The following is a 19,768-nucleotide window of genomic DNA, read 5'->3' as shown; positions in this document are numbered from 1 at the left end:
ATAATCAGTGCCCGTGATTCAGAGCCTGTTAAAGAGATGAGAGATCACTAATGTATGGATGCCCAAACACATAAAACACACACTTAAAGACCTGACACGCATATACTGTAAGTAAAGGACTCCTCTACTTGGATAGTATAGTCTAAGTTGGGGATTCTGCCACTCCCTGCTGGGCCCACTTCACAGGGAATGTTCACAAGTCGGCAACATCTCCCCTCCACAGAGAGACATTCCCATCATGCACTGGGCTGGCTAACTGTGGTCACTCTTCTCTGATGGTAGGAGGAGGAGGGGTCAACGTGTGTAGGCCAGGGGTGGGCAGTAATCTTGACTCAAGGGCCACATTGGGATTTCAACATTTTCCACCGACTGACCCAGGTGGAAGAGGTCTCTCCCAGGTGGTGGTCTTTGTGTTGTGGTCCACGTAGTACACCCTGCCATGGGGCAGGATTCGCTGCTCCCAGCTGACAGAGAGAGACAGAGAAGGCATATTTGGTCATGTCTAGTTACAGGTGAGGAAAGAGAGATTGAACGTAACCCCAATCATCTGTCACACAAACACACATGCAAAATCTTACCCATTCGGTAGTGATTCTGGAACAGGCTCTGCAGCAGTGGATGGGTTGCTGCCGGCAGGGGGTGCCTCTGTAGGAGGGGGAAGGACTGTGCTGTCTGGCCCAGGAGAGGGGCTGCTGCTGCGGGCTGGGGACCGGACCGACGGGGAGGAGGGTGGGGGTGTATGAGGAGCCAGACCGCTCCGGCCATTCTCCAGCCCGTTGGCAGTCAGCTCAACTTTACCTGTGGGGTGGGTAGTTAAAAGGAGTTGATTGATCCACACCGGAACAAAAAGCTACATGTCATAATGATTAAAAAAACTTGGTATTTAGTATGGAAGTTCACAGCTGATTTATAAAACTGTTCCAATTCTAGTGTCAAGTGAATGGAGAGAGACAGAAAAATGGTTTCATGTCTCCAAGGTTATCGTACCTGCACTCCCAGGGCTGCTGTGGGAGTTCTTGGCCGAGCGGGGGTGACCAGAAGCCCCAGGACTCTGCTCCTCACTCAGCTCTCCGTTAGTCAGAGAGCCCCCCGGGGAACACCCTCGCGAACCCCCTGCAGAGTGTCTGTGAGTCCTGACCAGAACGCAGACAGAAAMCAGGGGAGGGGTCAGGATCACTCACAACACACAAAATGACCCTTGAACTCTCAACTCACACTGTGTGACAATGAACAGAATATGAATGTGATGTAAACCTAAGCTATTTATGTAAATGTGCATTTCTACTGCAAAAGATATAGAATTGGTTTGCAGTTGATTCTTTGGAGTGCTGCTTAGGAATGACCCAAACGATTAAGAAAATCTTTAAAAAGCAGCCAAGCACAGCTCACACACATACAGGCGCCGAGACATGCATGCACACACGCACAAAGAGGTGTCAGTGTGAGCTCCTTTTCCTCTCAAAATATACWAATTTTCCTGAAGCTAAATACAGCTTTTCTTTCATACAAGTGCTTTTATACAATGAAAACATGTCGGTTTTTACCCCCCAGACATTGGAATTCTGAATACAAAATTAGATAATTATCAATGGAAACTTTATTAGAAAGCTTCTGAAACCGTCTTTGCCGTAAAAGAAATTAACCAACTACCTATACTAAAAGAGGGACAGAGGAACAGCCGTTTGGAAAAGGACAGGAGAAAATATTAACTTTGAGCACCCGACATTGAAGCCTTTTCCCCCTTGGGGGGAGGGCATGGTTCTCGTCATGGGAGAATGCAGAAGTAACAAAAGAACACGACATAGAAAACTCTGCACTCCTGTCTCTTCCTTCCTCCATCTACACCACCCTTCCTAMTCCTCTCCTATTTAGGGGCAGATGGATGGAGCCGTTGAATGCGGTTTCGAATAAATAAAATAAATAAAAAAAGGTCCAGAGCAGTGCCCTATAATGTTTTCAGGGAAATACCATAAAATACCATCTGTGCTTTGTAGTAGAGCAGACTAGTGTCTAACACGTGGGCGYGCTCCCCATCTGAACCTTATCATTGATTTGATTAGGGCATCTCTGTGTTGGATCACTGCACTGAACATTACCCTCAAAGAAGTGTATTTGTGTTTTAAGTTAGACTTCTGAGAGTTTGTGTGTGTGAGTGAGTGCATGTGTGTATGTGTGAGAGGGTAGAGAAAGTGAGTCTCTGTACATCTAAGTTGTGAAATGAATCTATATGACCATTTGTGTGAAAGTGTTTGTTCATACAGTATGTACTCTGTAGGGGTATGAATACAACAAAGTATAAATAGTATACAGGTCAATTAAAATGTGCATGTTTGCTGCTCACCTGCCGTGGGGGCCRCTGGCTGTACTGGGGGTTTCCTCACTCTGGGTCCTGCGTAGGTTTTGTCTGTCCGACTGCAGCATCTCTGTACAAACAGGACAGACAAAGGACACAACATTGATATATCAAACTTCATAATATACCAACCGATATCTGAAGAGGAAATCACACCAGATCAAAATTCCAGGGAATGCTACTGTTTCACCCATCTGAAAAGGCCTTGTGAGAGGCCATATCGGTCTAGTTGGGGAGAAACCATTGTGTCATATTGCTCTGAATGCATCATCCAATAATAACAGAGCTCGTCATAGTCTAGCTGTTGTCCGCATATACCTCCTGAGAGACATGAGACATACTTTTGTCCATGTAGTGTATTTGGACACCTGCTCGCCAAACATCTCATTCCAAAATCATGGGCATGAGTTGGACCCCCCTTTGCTGCTATAACAGCCTCCACCCTTCTGGGAAGACTTTCCACTAGATGTTGGAACATTGCTGCAGGGACTTGCTTCCATTCAGCCACAACATCATTAGTGAGGTCGGACACTGATGTTTTGCGATTAGGCCTGGCTTGCAGTCAGCATTCCAATTCATCCTAAAGGTGTTCGATTGGGTTGAGGTCAGGGAGCTGTRAAGGCCAGTCAAGTTCTTCCACACTGAAATCGACAAACCATTTCTGTATGGACCTCGCTTTGTGCACGGAGGCATTGTCATGCTGAAACAGGAAAAGGCCTTCACCAAACTGTGGAAACAAAGTTGGAAGCACAGAATAGTCTAGAATGTAATGTATGCTGTAGCGCTAAGATTTCCCTTCACTGGAACTAAGGGGCCTAGCCCGAACCATGAAAAATAGCCTCAGACCATTATTCGTCCTCCACCAAACTTTACAGTTGGCATTATGCATTTGGGCAGGTAGCGTTCTCCTGGCATCCGCCAAACCCAGATTTGTCCGTCTGACTGCCAGATGGTGAAGCTTGATTCATCACTCCAGAGAACTCGTTTCCACTGCTCCAGATTCCAATGGTGGTGAGCTTAACACCACTCCAGCCGACGCTTGGCATTGCACATGATGATCTTAGGCTTGTGTGCGGCTGCTCGTCCATGGAAACCCATTTCATGAAGCTCCCGATGAACAGTTATTGTGCTGACGTTGCTTCCAGAGGCAGTTTGGAACTTGGTAGTGAGGGTTGCAACGAAGGACAGATGATTTTTATGCGCATCAGCGGTCGTCAGTCCCGTTCTGTGAGCTCGTGTGGCCTACCACGTCACGGCTGAGCCATTGAAGCTCCTAGACGTTTCCACTTCACAATAACAGCACTTATAGTTGCCTGGGGCAGCTCTAGCAGGGCAGAAATTTGGCAAATCAACTTGTTGGAAAGGTGGCATCCTATGACAGTGCCACGTTGAAAGTCACTAAGCTCTTCAGTAAGGCMATTCTACTGCTAATGTTTGTCTATGGAGATTGCATGGCTGTGTGCACGATTTTATATACCTGTCAGCAAAGGGTGTGGCTGAAATAGCCGAATCTGCTCATTTGAAGGGGTGTCCACATACATACTTTTGTATATATAGTGTATGTTTGTTTGTGTTGCTTTAGCTAACTTTCCGGAGATGGAGGAAAAGTAAGTTGGAATGTGGTTAAAGGGTCGACCGTCTGCTGGTGAATACTGCTTATTGAAATTCTCGCAAAAGTCAATGTTTCAACGAATTGAGCCAAAGCGTCTTGGATTTCATGTGCTCCCCTAAAAAACAATCCTCAGCAGCCAGCCTCCCCACCAACTCCAATACAGTTTATTTTGTTTGCTGTTTGGCATTGGCAATATTTCCATATGGTTTAACCGCTCACAATTATTCTGAACATATATATTCCATTGATGTTGTGTGCGCACTGGACATATAAGAGTGCATGTGTTTGTAAGCCTCTCTGTGTGTGTGTGTGTGTGTGTAATATATACACTGCTCAAAAGAATAAAGGGAACACTAAAATAACACATCCTAGATCTGAATGAATTAAATATTCTTATTAAATACTTTTTTCTTTACATAGTTGAATGTGCTGACAACAAAAATCACACAAAAATTATCAATGAAAATCAAATTTACAACCCATGGAGGTCTGGATTTGGAGTCACACTCAAAATTAAAGTGGAAAACCACTACAGGCTGATCCAACTTTGATGTAATGTCCTTAAAACAAGTCAAAATGAGGCTCAGTAGTGTGTGTGGCCTCCACGTGCCTGTATGACCTCCCTACAAACGCCTGGGCATGATCCTGATGAGGTGGCGGATGGTCTCCTGAGGGATCTCCTCCCAGACCTGGACTAAAGCATCCGCCAACTCCTGGACAGTCTGTGGTGCAACGTGGCGTTGGTGGATGGAGCGAGACATGATGTTCCAGATGTGCTCAATTGGATTCAGGTCTGGGGAACGGGCGGGCCAGTCCATAGCATCAATGCCTTCCTCTTGCAGGAACTGCTGACACACACACTCAGCCACATGAGGTCTAGCATTGTCTTGCATGGGAGGAACCCAGGGCCAACCGCACCAGCATATGGTCTCACAAGGGGTCTGAGGATCTCATCTCGCGTACCTAATGGCAGTCAGGCTACCTCTGGCGAGCACATGGAGGGCTGTGCGGCCCCCAAAGAAATGCCACCCCACACCATGACTGACCCACAGCCAAACCGTTCATGTTGGAGGATGTTGCAGGCAGCAGAACGTTCTCCACGGCGTCTCCAGACTGTCACATGTGCTCAGTGTGAACCTGCTTCATCTGTGAAGAGACAGGGGCCAGTGGCGAATTTGCCAATCTTGGTGTTCTCGGCAAATCCCAAACGTCCTGCCCGGTGTTGGGCTGTAAGCACAATCCACGACCTGTGGATGTCGGGCCCTCATGGAGTCTGTTTCTGACCGTTTGAGTAGACACATGCACATTTGTGGCCTGCTGGAGGTCATTTTTGCAGGGTCTGGCAGTGCTCCACCTACTCCTTGCACAAAGGCGGAGGTAGCGGTCCTGCTGCTGGGTTGTTGCCTCCTACGCGGCCTCCTCCACGTCTCCTGATGTACTGGCCTGTCTCCTGGTAGCGCCTCCAGCTTGACTCCTCTGTTAATCCACTCGCTGACAAGACACAGCCAACCTTCTTGCCACAGCTCGCATGTGATGTGCCATCCTGGATGAGCTGCACTACCTGAGCCACTGTGTGGGTTGTAGACTCCGTCTCATGCTACCACTAGAGTGTGAAAGCACCGCCAGCATTCAAAAGTCACCAAAACATCAGCCAGGAAGCATAGGAACTGAGAAGTGGTCTGTGGTACCAACCTGCAGAACCACTCGCTTTATGGCGGGTGTCCTTGCTATTAGCTATAATTTCCACCTGTTGTCTATTCCATTTGCACAACAGCATGTGAAATTTATTGTCAATCAGTGTTGCTTCCTAAGTGGATTGTTTGATTTCACAGAAGTGTGATTGACTTGSAGTTACATTGTGTTGTTTAAGTGTTCCCTTTATTTTTTTGASCAGTGTATTTTAACCTTTATTTAACTAGGCAAGTCAGTTAAGAACAAATTCTTATTTACAATGGACGGCCTACCCCGGCCAAACCTGGACAACACTGGGCCAATTGTGCGCCGCCATATGGGACTCCCAATCACAGCCGGATGTGATTCAGCCTGGATTTACTAAAGTGTTTCCATTATATACAGTGGGATCCGATGATGATTGACACCCTTGATAAAGATGAAAATGACTGTATAAAATAATTAAAATACTGAGCTATATTGTATAAAAAAAAACATTTTCTGGGGGAAATTATTTTATACTAATACAATARCTCAGAGAAAGATTTTAACAATAACTTTTTCTAAAAAGGTAGGGGTCAAAATTATTGACACCCGTTTTCAATACCTCACCTTGCGAGGATAACGACACGGACCCTTTAAAAAAATATGTATATATATTAAGAGTTGGAGAACACATTTGGAGGGATCTTAGACTATTCCCCCATACATGAAAATAGAGCTCTGTGGCCACGCACACCAGCGGTGGGTTTGGTGTCAAAATCAGAACGCATGAGCAGAAAATAACCCCATATCTACTTTAAAATGTGGTGGTGGATCTTTGATGTTATGGGGCTATTTTGCTTCCACTGATCCTGTGGGCCTTAAGGTCAATGTCATCATGAACTTTAACCAGTACCAGGACATTTTAGCCCTAAAACCTTGTTACCTCTGCCAGGAGGCTGAAACTTGGTCGCAAGTGAATCTTCATGCAAGGCAACAGCCCCAAGGACACCTCAAAATCCAGAAAGAAATTGTTAATTGGCCACAAAAATCAACATTTTGCAATGGCCATCTCAGTCTCCGGACTTGAACCCCACTGAAAACGTGTGGTTTGAATTGAAGAGGGCAGTCCATAAGCGCAGACGATGGATATCAAGGATCTGGAAGGAATCTGTATGGAGGAATGGTCTAAGATCCCTCCCAACATATTCTCCAACTCATTAAACAGTTTAGAAAAAAGGTTCAGTGCCATTATCCTCATAAGGTGAGGAATTGAAAGGTATTGAAAACAGTGGTGTCAATGATTTTGACCCCAACCTTTGAGAGAAAAAAATTACTTGTTAAACAAATCTCTTTCTCTGAGCAATYGTATTAGTATAAAATAATATAATGTCTCAATATTCAGGCAACTGCCAAAATAATGGAAACACTTAAGTAAATGAGGGTTACAAAGTGTATTGAAAGTGTGTGGTTACTGAGTCTCAAAATGTTAAGTCCCTCATATGGGGGACTATGAGTGGTTCTGGACCAGTTCCAACTGACATTTTGGTGTTCAGTGTATTCAGACAACTCGACTTTTTCCACATTTTGTTACATTACAGCCTTATTCTAAAATGTATTACAATTCCCCCTCATCAATCTACACACAATACCCCATAGGGATGAAACAAAAACAGGTTTTTACACATTTTTGTTGAAAAACTGAAATCACATTTACATAAGTATTCAGACCCTTTACTCAGTACTTTGTTGAAGCACCTTTGGCAGCGATTAGTCTCRAGTCTTCTTGAGTATGGCGCTACAAGCTTGGCACAAATGTATTTGGGGAGTTTCTCCCATTCTTCTCTGCAGATCCTCTCAAGCTCTGTCAGGTTGGATGGGGAGTGTAACTGCACATCTATTTCCAKGTCTCTCCAGAKATGTTTGATCGGGTTCAAGTCCGGGTTCTGGCTGGGCCACTCAAGGACATTGACACTTGTCCCGATTCCACTCCTGCGTTGTCTTGGGTGTGTGCTTAAGTTCGTTGTCCTGTTGGAAGGTGAACCTTCCAGGTTTTCATCAAGGATCACTCTGTACTTTGCTCCGTTCATCTTTCCCTCGATCCTGACTAGTCTCGCAGTCCCTGCCGCTGAAAAACATCCCCACAGCATGATGCTGCCACCACCATGCTTCACCATAGGGATGGTGCCAGGTTTCCTCCAGATGTAATGCTTGGTATTCAGGCCAAAGAGTTAATTCTTGGTTTTATCAGACCAGAGAATCTTGTTTCTCATGGTCTGAGAGTCCTTTAGGTGCCTTTTGGCAAACTCCAAGCGGGCTGTCATGTGCTTTTACTGAGGAGTGGYTTCCGTCTGGCCACACTACCATGAAGGCCTGATTGGTGGAGCGCTGCACAGATGGTTGTCCTTCTGGAAGSTTCTCCCATCTCCACAGAGGAACTCTGGGGCTCTGTCAGAGTGACCACCGTGTTCTTGGTCACCTCCCTGACCAAGGCCCTTCTCCCCCGAATGCTCAGGTTGGCCAGGCAGCCAGCTCTAGGAAGAGTATTGGTGGTTCCAAACTTCTTCCATTTAAGAATGAGAGTCCAATGTGTTCTTGGGGACCTTCAATGCTGCACAAATGTTTTGGTACCCTTCCTCAGATCTGTGCCTCGACACAGTCCTGTCTCAGCGCTATATGGACAATTCCTTCGACCTCATGGCTTGGTTTTTGCTCTGACAGGCACTGTCAACTGTAGGACCTTATATAGACAGATGTGTGCCTTTMCAAATCATGTCCAATCAATTGAATTTACCACAGGTGGACTCTAGAAACTAGAAACATCTCAAGGATCAGCAATGGAAACAGGATGCACCTGAGCCCAATTTTGTGTCTCATAKYAAAGGGTSTGAGTAAATAAGGCATTTCTGTTTTTAATAAATTTGCAAAGATTTCTAAAAACCTGTTTTTGCTTTATCATTATGGGGTAAWACATTTTAGAATATGTTTGTAACGTAACAAAATGTGGAAAAAGGGAAGGGGTCTGAATTCTTTCSGAATGCATTGTATAAAGCACTCTGTGGGTCCCGTGCCTTATAGTGGCAGTAAGCCCCATCTGACAGTCTTGCGCAGAGCTCTCCAACCCTGTTCTTGGAGAACTACTGTCCTGTAGGGTTTCGCTCCAACCATAATCTAGCGCACCTGATTCTAATAATTAGCTGGTTGATAWKCTGATTCAGGTTAGTTATAACTGGGGTTGGAGTGAAAACCTACAGGAAGGTTTAGAGCTCTCAACATGAAGAAATACTAAATAATTTCATAGCACTGAAACAAGACCCCTTTATCTTTGTCACAGACGGACAKAATCACTTTGTGTTTAAAGCTGAAGTTGTAACGAGTCTGCACACATGTGAATGGTGTCTCTGCACCCCTCAGTGGATGTTAAGGAGAAAATTCTCTGTCGTCAGTTGTATGAAAGTGCCAATATTGTACTGTCACTAAGTATGATCATATTTATTTTACAGTTATAAGAAATGTGAAATCTTATCGTAAGTTGTTAATTATTTGATTGCTACTATATTTAGAACGCATCTCAGTCATTCCAAGCCCTATTGGCAAACTTTGGTTGAATTGGGGGGGTCATAATTGTTCATATTTTCATAATGAGCTTGTGTCTTCAAAAGTGAGTACACGGCAGCAATTATTATTATTATTATTTTTTAATACTACTTGAAAAGGTGAGTTCCAGACCTTTCTAAAACGATGCAACATTACCAGTAATTGTTTATAGCCATCTCGTGAAAATAATGTATGCTTGGGTATGTCTATTTAGGCAGAAATCTAAATGTTGTCCTACCATTATTCTAGCAACCATGACTATGCCCCAATTTACAGGGCACGAGCGGTCACTGAATGGTTTGATGAGCATAAAAACTATGTAAACCATATGCCATCTCAGTCACCAGATCACAGCCGGATTTAACACTTATGGGAGATTCTGGAGCCGCTCCTGAGACAAGTGTTTTCCAACCCCATCAACAAAACACCTCATGGAAGAATGGTGTTGCATCCCTCCAATAGAGTTCCAGACCCTTGTAGAATCTATGCAAAGATGCATTGAAGCTGTTCTGGCTCGTGGTGGCCTAACACCCTATTAAGACACTATGTTGGTGTATCCTTTATTTTGGCAGTTACATGTAGCTCAGTATTTTAAATATGCATTTTATTCAGTCATTTTTGCTCATCTTTATCAAGGGTGTCAATTTCAGGCCCCACTGTACATAAAGGTGAGTACTGTCTGGTCTAAGTRTGTTTTTTTACTGGCTGCAGCACAAAGGCCTGTTTATGGTAGCAGTGTGTGTCAGCGTGTCAAAAAAAAATAATCTGCCAGGGGAAATGATTTAAAACACTAAAGTAACAGAGCTGCCTTCAGAGAGAACACAGAGGGTCTTAACACACCTTCCCCCAGCAACAGGGCACACACTTGAACCTTTATACACCAACCTGCCAGAGAGCACATACTCCAGACCTTCATACATCCCCGAAAAAACATCCCCCCCAAAAAAAATCTGACCTCAGAGGGCACACTCAAGACCTCTATTCACTAACAACCATCCCCAACAAACAAGACCATTATGACATCAGAAAGCACATTTCATTGCCTTAATACACCTATCCCCCCCCCGGTCCTGGATCACAGGAGTTGATTGTCCTGCACAGCTCACAGAAATAAGAATCAATTACGCAATTCTGAGAAGCAAATTACACATAAGTACTCCCAAGCATGTGCGCAAGTGTGCATGGCTGTGCGTGATGATGTCGTGCGTGTGTGAAACAGTGCTTGGAGAACACCAAAGTAACAGATCCAAAAGGAACAGAGGATGTGAAGCTTATTCATCGCTTTAAGAACAATATTAATGTTCATGCACACATATTTAGATATATATAAAACACATACAGAGACACATTTATGAACCATATGCTCAGAGACCCAACCCTGACTTGTGTTCATTCACTAGGAAACACTCTGGCTCTGTGATTCAGTATGAAAAGGCTTGTGTGTTGTTTTATACAAAGATGAGAGATGCATGAACTGGGAAACTCAAGCAACCCCTATAAATAAGTTAATGGGTTGTTATTCATTAAAAACAACTCTAGAGGAAAACCCAATCTTTGTCAAAAGCCCAATCTTTGTCTTACCAAAGTTTGTCTGCTGTTTGGGCTCTTTTTCCGCCCCTTGTTTGTATACGTGTAGTCAACTATTGACAGGTCCGTTACTGTTGTTTAAATCTAATTCTGTTAGTGTGTCCCCAAGTTATAGGCCTAGTGGATGTTAAGCAAGAGTATCAACTAGGCCTACAAGAAAGTGTGGAAAGTGGTCAAACAGAGTATTTCTGTCCACATGTTTCAAAACATGTGAAAGACTCTGGCAAAACCCGTGAAAGACTGTGTACAAACTTGCACACAGGCAACGATGGCTCAAAATACTCATATTCCATCACATTTGAGACCACCACACTTTCAAAGTAAAAACTCTTTGGCTTTTTCCAAATGAGCCCAACTTTTCGTTTGGGTGGAGTCTGAAAAAGAACAAATAGAAGTCACCACAAACATGTCCCTAAATGTAATGAGTGTGAATATATACCAGAGACCAAGAGAGAGAAAATGCAAGAAAGAGTGAAAGTGTGTGTGTGGGAGCATTTTGTTTGCATTAAGAATAGTGTGTACTTTTTTTGTAAGTGTTAACGTGTGTGTGTGAATGTGGGTTGTAAGGCGGGACTCACTGTCTGTTGCTGTGCTGCCATTGGGCAAAGATCCCAGATCAACAACCAGGCCGTCCAGACAGACGTTCAGCTCGCCTCCTGCTACAACTGAGCCTTTGTTCTCTGTCTGCAAGACCAGACTGAGCTGCAGATTCTCCACTGGAGGGAAAGTGGGGAGTGTGGAATGGAGGGAGGGATATATGGAGAGTGTGAAGAAAGAGAAAATGAAGGAGAGAAAAAAAATGAAGGATTAGGGCGAGTAAGAGATGATAAGATGTGCTCTATCAATTGCGTAAAGGCAACCAAAGTTCTTTCTCTCTTCTTCTTACATGTTTGTATAAAAAAACATCCTGRGGGAGTCTGTTTCACAAGTGTAAATTTGATCTTTCATTTCTGAAGAGGATAACCCCAAATATTTTCAACTGGAAAGACTACTTTAGTAGCATGACTAGGAATCCTATTAACAATCCATGGACACAGGCCTACATAAAAATTAAAACAACTTTAAAAATACACTTTTATTGTCTTACTCTTGCCATCATGTGTACGCAGGGTGTCAAGCAGGTCAATGGTGGCACTTCCCAGCAACTCCTTCCTCAAGGTGTGGCAGCTCCACAACTTCAGATCTAAGTGGCTCTGAGGCGTCACATTCCTACACAACACACAAGTTAAAATCAGCTACACAGACAGATAAACCTACATTACACATTCATGTGGTATTACTGGACAGCGGCATAGCATTGGCATGTTGTGTCAGAATTGAGAGAAGGTGGGGGGGGCTGTGGCTCACAGGGTGAGGTCCTCGTTCCACTGTAGCTCAAGGTGTCCAGTGCGTTTTCCTGTTTTCTTGGTTTCACTAGTCAGGCCATCKGCAGTCACCTCCACAAAAGAGCTGAGTCTGGAACGGGTGGGCAGCTTAGGTGACTGAGGCTTTGCTGAGACCACTGCGGCAAGAAAAAAAAGAATTTGATGAACATATATGCAAATGACAAAAAGAGACAATTTGAATGACTGTGGTACACCGAACTCTGATCAACCATTAACCTACAGTAATAAAACATTCTTATTACAGCTACTCTGCATTTGTAACTGTATGGCAAGTAAATGTATGTCAAGAAAACACAAAAATGCAAATATCGCCCTCTAGCTGACACATGCACAACAAGGTGGATATTGCCCCTTGGATTGCATGTTCTGTTAATAAATTAGTTGTTGATTGTTCCATATTACTGTGATGCTCACTTGGCCTGTGAAATGTGACAACTGTCTGCCTATCCCTGTCAGAATGAACTTTGAACTTAATTAAATATCSGCTAAGGAAAACATGGGCCGAATAACTGTTAGGCTACTGCTGTATCTTTTCAATAGACCAGAAATCTTCCAATTCTTTTAAACTGTCACGGTGAATTAAACCTGTTTTATCTGATATTATATGAGAGGGGGAGCGAGTGATGGGTGACATATTAGTAGTTMATGAAAAATTCACTGAGGGAAAAGAGAGCAAAAGGGAGGGAATAAATGGCAGGGAGAGCAAATGGGAAATTGGAATAACAATGGATGATGAAAAGAGCTGGGSGTGGTTGGCATGAGAGAAATTGTCAGACATACATAGGGAAGAGGAGGATGAGTATTAGAGTAGGTTACAATAGAARGTGATAGATGAGAGGAATTAAGTTTCATATTGATTATTACCTTTCAAGGTCAACTGTGATTTTTCTGTGGTCTGGACATTGCCAGGTCTTGTCACACTGGCAGCTGCCATGACATCACAGCCCTGAGACACACACAGGCACAATCAGAAAACACACATAACCGACATGAAGGCAAACTGTAAAGTAGGCCTAAATCACACACTGCAATTCAAAACAATTAGTTATGCATTTCCCCTGTGTACCCTCCACAACGTAAACAACATACATAGTAAAATAGCATGTCTCAGTGAATCCTTACAACAGACATGAACTAGCCAACAATATCATGCCAATGCCATCTACATTACTACAGCCAAATGATCATACATTAGCTATCTAGGCATCTCACCACCTTGGAAAGAACTGTCTGGCACAATGACAACTGGCAGTGGATTGTATTTCCTCTACATATCTAGCTAGTCATTGTAGACAGTAGTAGCTCGAATAGTTTCGACTCATATCTGGGTGTTATCACGTCTTAAAATACACGTCCTCCGTCCAGCATAGCAAACTCCTTGCTAACGTTAGCTATCACATACATCAGTGAAGAGATGGTTAGCTAGTCTGATAAGGTTTGCTACGTTATCTCTTAGCCAATAACTTGGGTCGTGGCCGAGTCCTTGTGAATCACCTTGTAATTTCATCACTGATGTCGACTATGAAAGCATTTAGCTAGCGGATCAATTAGCCGTAGCTAGCTAACGTTACTAGTAAACAGCGTAACCCAACGAAATCGACAAGACGAGAACATCAACATTTACTGCCTGTAAGAGATGTAGCTAACTTAGCTAGTTCCAAGGTGAGACATCGCATTTGCTGCAAACTACTAGCTCGCTAAACGYATCGATTAACTGTAGCTACATATCAGTAACTCAAATTGGCTCATTGTCTCCGTATTTAAATACCCTGCACACAAAAACAAAACACGGAAGATGGTGAGCTATTTTGATAGCTCCTAGCAAGCTAGCGAACAGCTTTGTTGTCGGCATAAGGACAAGATAATTGTCACATTTTCTCGTAAACGTAGATGGATATGTGTACTATTTAAGAAATGTATTAAACAATACTACATTACTTGACATTGTTGGTAACGTATTTTGTTAATTTTAGCGTAATTACCTTTTTAGCTGTGGTCCGCTGGTACAACTAGCTAGTTAACTTTCATTTCCGCCTGCCTCAATGACGGGGTCACGTGATTCACATTAATGGCCAGCGCATTGAATTGTGGTTCACAACATGCAAACACATGTACAGTATCTGACAGCTTTACAGCAGTTAACGAGGTACCCCCCCTCGTTTTGGTACAAAACTGAGGGATGTGGATGGAGAAATGTAACCACTTTCAAATAAATTAATAGACAGAGCTATGGAGGCAATGACTGACCCGCCATGATATCAACATTATAGATTTAACCATATTTTGATGCTAAATAGTGKTTKTTTTACATTTACTTTGTTTACAAATATTGGCRGAAAACAGGCTTATATTTTCGGTTCTGATGGGGTACTACAGTTGAACTAAGCTCATGAGGCATTTAGAAGTTATATTCTTCAAGAATCAATGGGTACATATCATTAATTTATAAGTTCAAAAATGTATGTAGCAACTGCTGATTGCCCCTTTAATAAACCAAAGACAACAAAGCTTCAAATGCTGTTTATTTAAGAGCACATTTCCCCATATTGAGTAACAACAATTCAATTGGAAGCTACATATTTCAAACAGTACTTAAATTCAACATATTGTGATTTACTAATAGTTTTCACCCAGTAGTTAATGTTGTCTGAAATAAGTTGGCTATAATCCATAAGCTTACAGTAAAWTTGGGTGAACCAAAACCATATGTTGATATACAGTGAATAAGCAGCCATATCTTTCATGTGTGGTTGACTCATATCATTACAAGACGTATCCACAGATTGTTCAAATTCAAGTTCAAATTCAAATTCAAGAGTTTTTCAACAAAAATGGGAACAATTTGTCTGATATGCCAACTGTCCTTACAAATTGTCCATTGCTGGACATAAGTCTTTCAAAGGTATCCGAAAGTGCTATATCCAATTGTGTACAGGACAGTGATCATGACAAACACTCAGCAACGGACAGTCCAGGAGGATGTTGGCCATGGTGACTCATGTAGTGGTCATGGAAATAGGTCATCACAGCCAGGGGAGGACCCAGTAGAAAGCACAGCCACACCAGCCCATTGCCATAGTTACCCTTGAAATAGTCTCCAAGGTAAACATCTACCAGGAGCTGGGACAAGGAAAGAGAGGGAGGAGCTAACATGCATGTTCACACACACTGCATAAACACATACAGTATATACTTCATGGTATTTCAGTTTCCCTCACCTCAAAGATCATCATGAAGAAGATCCATAGATGACAGCTGTGTAAGGGCAGAGCAATGACATACTGCAAGGAACAAAAAGTGAATACATAACCCATTACCATGGATTGTCTCATAGTAGCACATGGGACAGCTTTAAGCAGTTAGCAACTAATCATTATTTCACACAGGATAACTGAACTGATTGTACTCACCCATCTACACCATAATAATAATAACAACAACCAGTCCTACTATGACCAGTCCTACCTCGCAAAGGGCAGCTGACATCAGGAAGACCAGAAAATCTGCTTGCTTTTGTGACACCCTCTTTTTCAGTAGTGGTGTATACAAGTGTCTTTATGTAAGAGAAAAAGAGACAGATAGCGAGGGATAAAGAGTGATTGAAGTTAGTTTTACACACACAGTCCATACCTCTTCTGAGAGAAAATGGAAAAGTCTATTAGGTGTCAAGAGTCACTACTACCTGTAGCGCCACTTATGAAGAGGAATATTCCAATTCCCCCAAAAACATTTCAGTGTTTTAGCATTCCTGCAGATGAAAATATGAATCTATTACACATCTGTTACACATACAAGTGGGTCATCCAAAATGAAAGATTATGATATAACGGACCACCAATCCCCATAGAAATGGCGGTCTCCAAAGCACAACAGTTCAGCACAGAAGTTCAGGTAGGAGTGAGAAAACAGGAAGGAGAACATCAGCCACAGGAAGTGGTTGGGAGCCTGTAAAGGAAAATGGACCGCTTTATTGACACGGCTATTGTTTGACACCACCAGAACATACTAATAATGCTCCCCTACCCTAAAACACAAACACGCTTACCACAAGCTCCATCAAGTGCTCCACCCTGGTAGTGATGTCCATATTCTAGAGGAAAGGAACAGTCAGAGGAAATAATGTGAAATTATTATATCATTACATTTTTGATGAAAAGGGGATATTGCTTTCACTCACAGAGAAGGAGTTTTCTGATCTCTGGAAGATGGGTTCAATCCACTGATAGGAAAACAAAAGGTACGCACGGAATAGAATTACAATGGGTAACAAAGATAAAGCTATTTCAAATAAATCTTAGATAGACTTGCAAACAGAAGGATAATTTAATACCAAACCTAAAAGATAAAACATATCACCTGCTGCACAATTCCCACAATAATTTGAGTAAGGACCACCTGAAAGTAGAGACCCCAAATAAGATGGTGGATAATCAATGCATATTAACACAATAATTACACGGGATAGGTATTGTGTGGGTGAGGTTCTCACCATTTCTATCAGCGTCTTACAAAGAACGTTGATACGGACCCTTGGTGTGAAGGGGAAGTCTCGCTGGTAGCATAAAGTGGGCGCCAGGAGAAAGTAGTAAAGGTCTGACAGAGAGAACAGTCAATGTCATTAACTGTCTGTGTTCTTAGTCTACAACTAGACAGGCAGAAATTGTGCACAAGCCATTACGCGTGAGAAAGAATGACACTCACCTTTAATAGTTAAGTGTTCTATATGTTTTTTTGTCTCATGTAATACACACTCGTCTGTTCCTGGAAAACAGATACAGATGTTCACCACACCAGAAATCCAAACAGCAGAGTAATTATCTTCAGCCTAAGCAGCAATTACAATTAGTGATAACTGCAGGAAATCAACCAGCAGTAACTGCAGCCACAAAGAAAAAAAAAGGTTGCCACTGACATACCTGGAGATGGAACAGACCCCTGACGATACCAATTGTTGGTTTCTTGGTAAGAATAAAGCTTGAGGCCAAGAACAGTGTAGGTCCAGAGTGAGAAATATGCTCCCCCTGATAGGCAGATAGTGAAACAGTTTCACCAGACAGGGTGAGTCATCATCTTAAGTTGAGGTTGCACATCCACACAAAGCTAAATATACTCTATTGCAATGGAGCTATAACAACCTGGAATTTCAGGTACAGGTCAATATCTGTGCAGATCATACTTGCGGTATTTACCTGTTGATATTGAAGTATCATATAGAATGATAACAGCAGGAAAAAGTGTTAGTAATCCCAGGTTCCCCAGGTGTAAACAGTGCCCTGCACTGGGGGATAGTGTTCCCTAGAATCGACACACACATATCAACCTTTGTGAGACAGTTCACATAGCCTAGCCTCTCTTATTTGAAAAGCCAAGGGTAGAACTGTCTCACCTTATCCAGACACCTCTCAAGTAGAAGAGCAGCAATAGCAAACATATTGGCAGCTGCAAAGGTGAGAGAAGCATGAAGGATGAGTGAGTTTATTACTCAAATTCATTAACAGTATATTCCTTGTGCAGWTAGTTAAGCTGACAATAGTGCAGTGGTGACAAAGCCTCACCCAGTATCAGGTTGACAGACGGCCAGTTATAATTGTCCTCCATTAGGTGCTCCAAGACTTTCCTCAAGTCAATCAAGAAGCCATGTCTGTTCAGAAGAGGGTATGTTAGAGAAAAAAGAAAACACATTAATTGCTAATCGAGTGTGTGTGTGTGTGTGTACTCACTGTATAAAGTTATCCAGGAACAGGTGAGCATGGGTCAAGATCTGAAAAAACACACAAAATACAACAATATTGGTCTCTTCTCTTTCCCTGCATAGCTTATAGAACTTGATCACATTTAGTATGATCATATTTAGTATCCAGAGAGAATGACTCACCAGAAGGATAATGATCCAGTTGAGAATCCCTCTATAGTTTGTGAAGCGGCTGTCAGAGCTCAGTAAGGAATCCTGGACACTGTGACAGCTGCAGTGACAAAATWAAAAAATTACATCAACATATTCAGTCAATAACAATTAAATCATGGCAATAGCTGGAGATAGAGATATAGGTTTAATATTAATGTGTACCAGAACATGTCCATGTCTGGATGTGGTTCAGTGGGAGGATCAGAGCTGGAATTGCCATAGTACTGACATTTCTCTTCCACATCAAGGGAAGAAGAGGAGCAGGCACAGGCCTCAGGTTCTGCTGCAGACATCTCAGCCTCTGTGTTGATGGTGTGTCATCAGTACATCAGACAAAGTTGAAGGCACATCAAGATATCCACATCTATCTGAAACAAAGAAGCAGAGATTGTCTTGTTGCAACTTGCAAGCATTGCTATAATCTTCATAAATGTAAAAATGACAAGTAGTAAAAAAAACAAATGTACATTCATTTTACTGTCAAGGCAGGGAAGCAATTTCCATAGTGAATTATTAGGCTTAAGATAAATTGCACATGAGCCACMCCCACCTTGTAGATTACGAGGCAGCGTTCAACGAACGCAATATTGTTGCTCCTCGTCTGTCGCAACATTGTTGCTGTTTTTATGACTGATATCATACAATAATAGTCGGTTCTGACCTGACATCAATTGCCTCGAATTGATGATCTTTCTGCAAAGAAATGTGGAAAACATATTGGCAATCATTTGAACATGAATATCTTCTCATCTCACGTCTCCATTTTTCTGCATGTTCACCATCCACGCACCATTCCGTTAGCGTGCAAGTCATCATGATGCAGATGGTACAGTTTGTCTGGACCAATGATTTATATTTACACTAGATGACATATAGGGGGCGCTGTGTTAAAGCCAGCGTGCCTCCATCTGAAGTCCTCCCTCCACCGTTAAAAATATTTTGGAAGCTATAGAAATGCATTTATACTATTAGACACCTTAATGCATATTTTTTTATTATATTATGTGAGCTAAACATAAAAAATGTCAAATAACACAAACCTTAAAGTATATTTTAGATCACTAATGTTTCGGTCTCCCATACAACAATAAAAAAATACATGTAATTTTGTTCTTGAAACATTTAAAGGTAGACTCAGCGAAATGACATTACCACCAGCAGCACCGCAGATGTTGAAATAAGCAAGATGCAAGACAGTCACTGCGCATGCGCACAGGTTTGCTTCAGGCTGTTAGAGCGTGGTAGCCACGGGACCAAAATAGCGTAGAAGTTGAGCCTTGCGTTTCAACACTCTTAGTTGTTGCAAAAATTGACCCACTATGATGTTTACTCTCTGCATCTACATCATATCGCTGAGTCTGCCTTTAATCAAATCAGTGAAGGCTGCTGAGGGGAGGACAGCACATAATAATGTCCAGAATGGATTGGTATCAAACAAATGTTTGTTTTTTTCCTCATGTGTTTGATACCATTCAATTCACTCCATTCCAGCCATTATTACGAGCTGTCTTCCTCTCAGCGGCCTCCACTGATTGAAATACTGTAGAATTTTCCATTGATTCCTATGAAGGACTGCTCCTACTGGGGAGTGCCAATATGGCCGAAAGGTGGCTTCAAAGCCTCTCAATGGCCAAATACATAGGGGTGAGGCAACAGGTCGGGACTGATGATCTGTT

The 19,768-nt window shown here is 42.5% G+C and overlaps 2 protein-coding genes across 5 annotated transcripts in view; both read right to left on the bottom strand.

Annotated features, from left to right (window-relative positions):
- Positions 1-14,253, bottom strand: part of LOC111962302 (NEDD4-like E3 ubiquitin-protein ligase WWP2) — a 42,668-nt gene extending 28,415 nt beyond the window's left edge. For 2 of the 3 annotated variants that reach the window (XM_023985290.2, XM_023985292.2), the window contains exons 1-9: positions 14,170-14,253; positions 13,052-13,133; positions 12,150-12,303; positions 11,890-12,011; positions 11,381-11,518; positions 2,342-2,432; positions 988-1,133; positions 579-798; positions 375-464 (exon numbers count right to left, since the gene is read on the bottom strand). In XM_023985290.2, coding sequence (XP_023841058.1) covers positions 375-464; positions 579-798; positions 988-1,133; positions 2,342-2,432; positions 11,381-11,518; positions 11,890-12,011; positions 12,150-12,303; positions 13,052-13,121 — 1,031 coding nt within the window. In that variant the 5' untranslated portion in view covers positions 13,122-13,133; positions 14,170-14,253. The remainder of the gene's footprint in view (positions 1-374; positions 465-578; positions 799-987; positions 1,134-2,341; positions 2,433-11,380; positions 11,519-11,889; positions 12,012-12,149; positions 12,304-13,051; positions 13,134-14,169) is intronic. The other variant, XM_023985291.2, reaches the window with a different exon arrangement.
- A 439-nt stretch (positions 14,254-14,692) lies between these two features.
- On the bottom strand, positions 14,693-18,907 carry LOC111962301 (diacylglycerol O-acyltransferase 1). Of its 2 annotated transcripts, none has more exons than XM_023985288.2 (18): positions 18,643-18,907; positions 18,255-18,460; positions 18,063-18,150; positions 17,908-17,948; positions 17,743-17,828; positions 17,574-17,626; positions 17,377-17,482; positions 17,104-17,208; positions 16,889-16,948; positions 16,677-16,780; positions 16,544-16,582; positions 16,365-16,406; positions 16,233-16,277; positions 16,020-16,132; positions 15,870-15,935; positions 15,653-15,740; positions 15,406-15,468; positions 14,693-15,307 (listed from the first exon to the last, which is right to left on the bottom strand). In XM_023985288.2, exons 2-18 carry the CDS (start codon positions 18,383-18,385, stop codon positions 15,131-15,133), a joined length of 1,407 nt encoding a protein of 468 aa, XP_023841056.1. In that variant the 5' UTR covers positions 18,386-18,460; positions 18,643-18,907; the 3' UTR covers positions 14,693-15,130. The 2 variants fall into 2 exon arrangements, with proteins under 2 accessions (XP_023841056.1, XP_023841057.1); XM_023985289.2 differs by having other exon boundaries at positions 18,255-18,456; positions 18,643-18,729.
- Positions 18,908-19,768: the final 861 nt, after the last annotated feature.

This window comes from Salvelinus sp. IW2-2015, linkage group LG4q.1:29 (genome assembly GCF_002910315.2).
Source record: "Salvelinus sp. IW2-2015 linkage group LG4q.1:29, ASM291031v2, whole genome shotgun sequence".
NCBI classification, from domain to species: Eukaryota; Metazoa; Chordata; class Actinopteri; order Salmoniformes; family Salmonidae; genus Salvelinus; species Salvelinus sp. IW2-2015.
The sequence above is the reverse complement of the archived record's forward strand: the minus strand, read 5'-3'. Positions and strand labels throughout refer to the sequence as shown.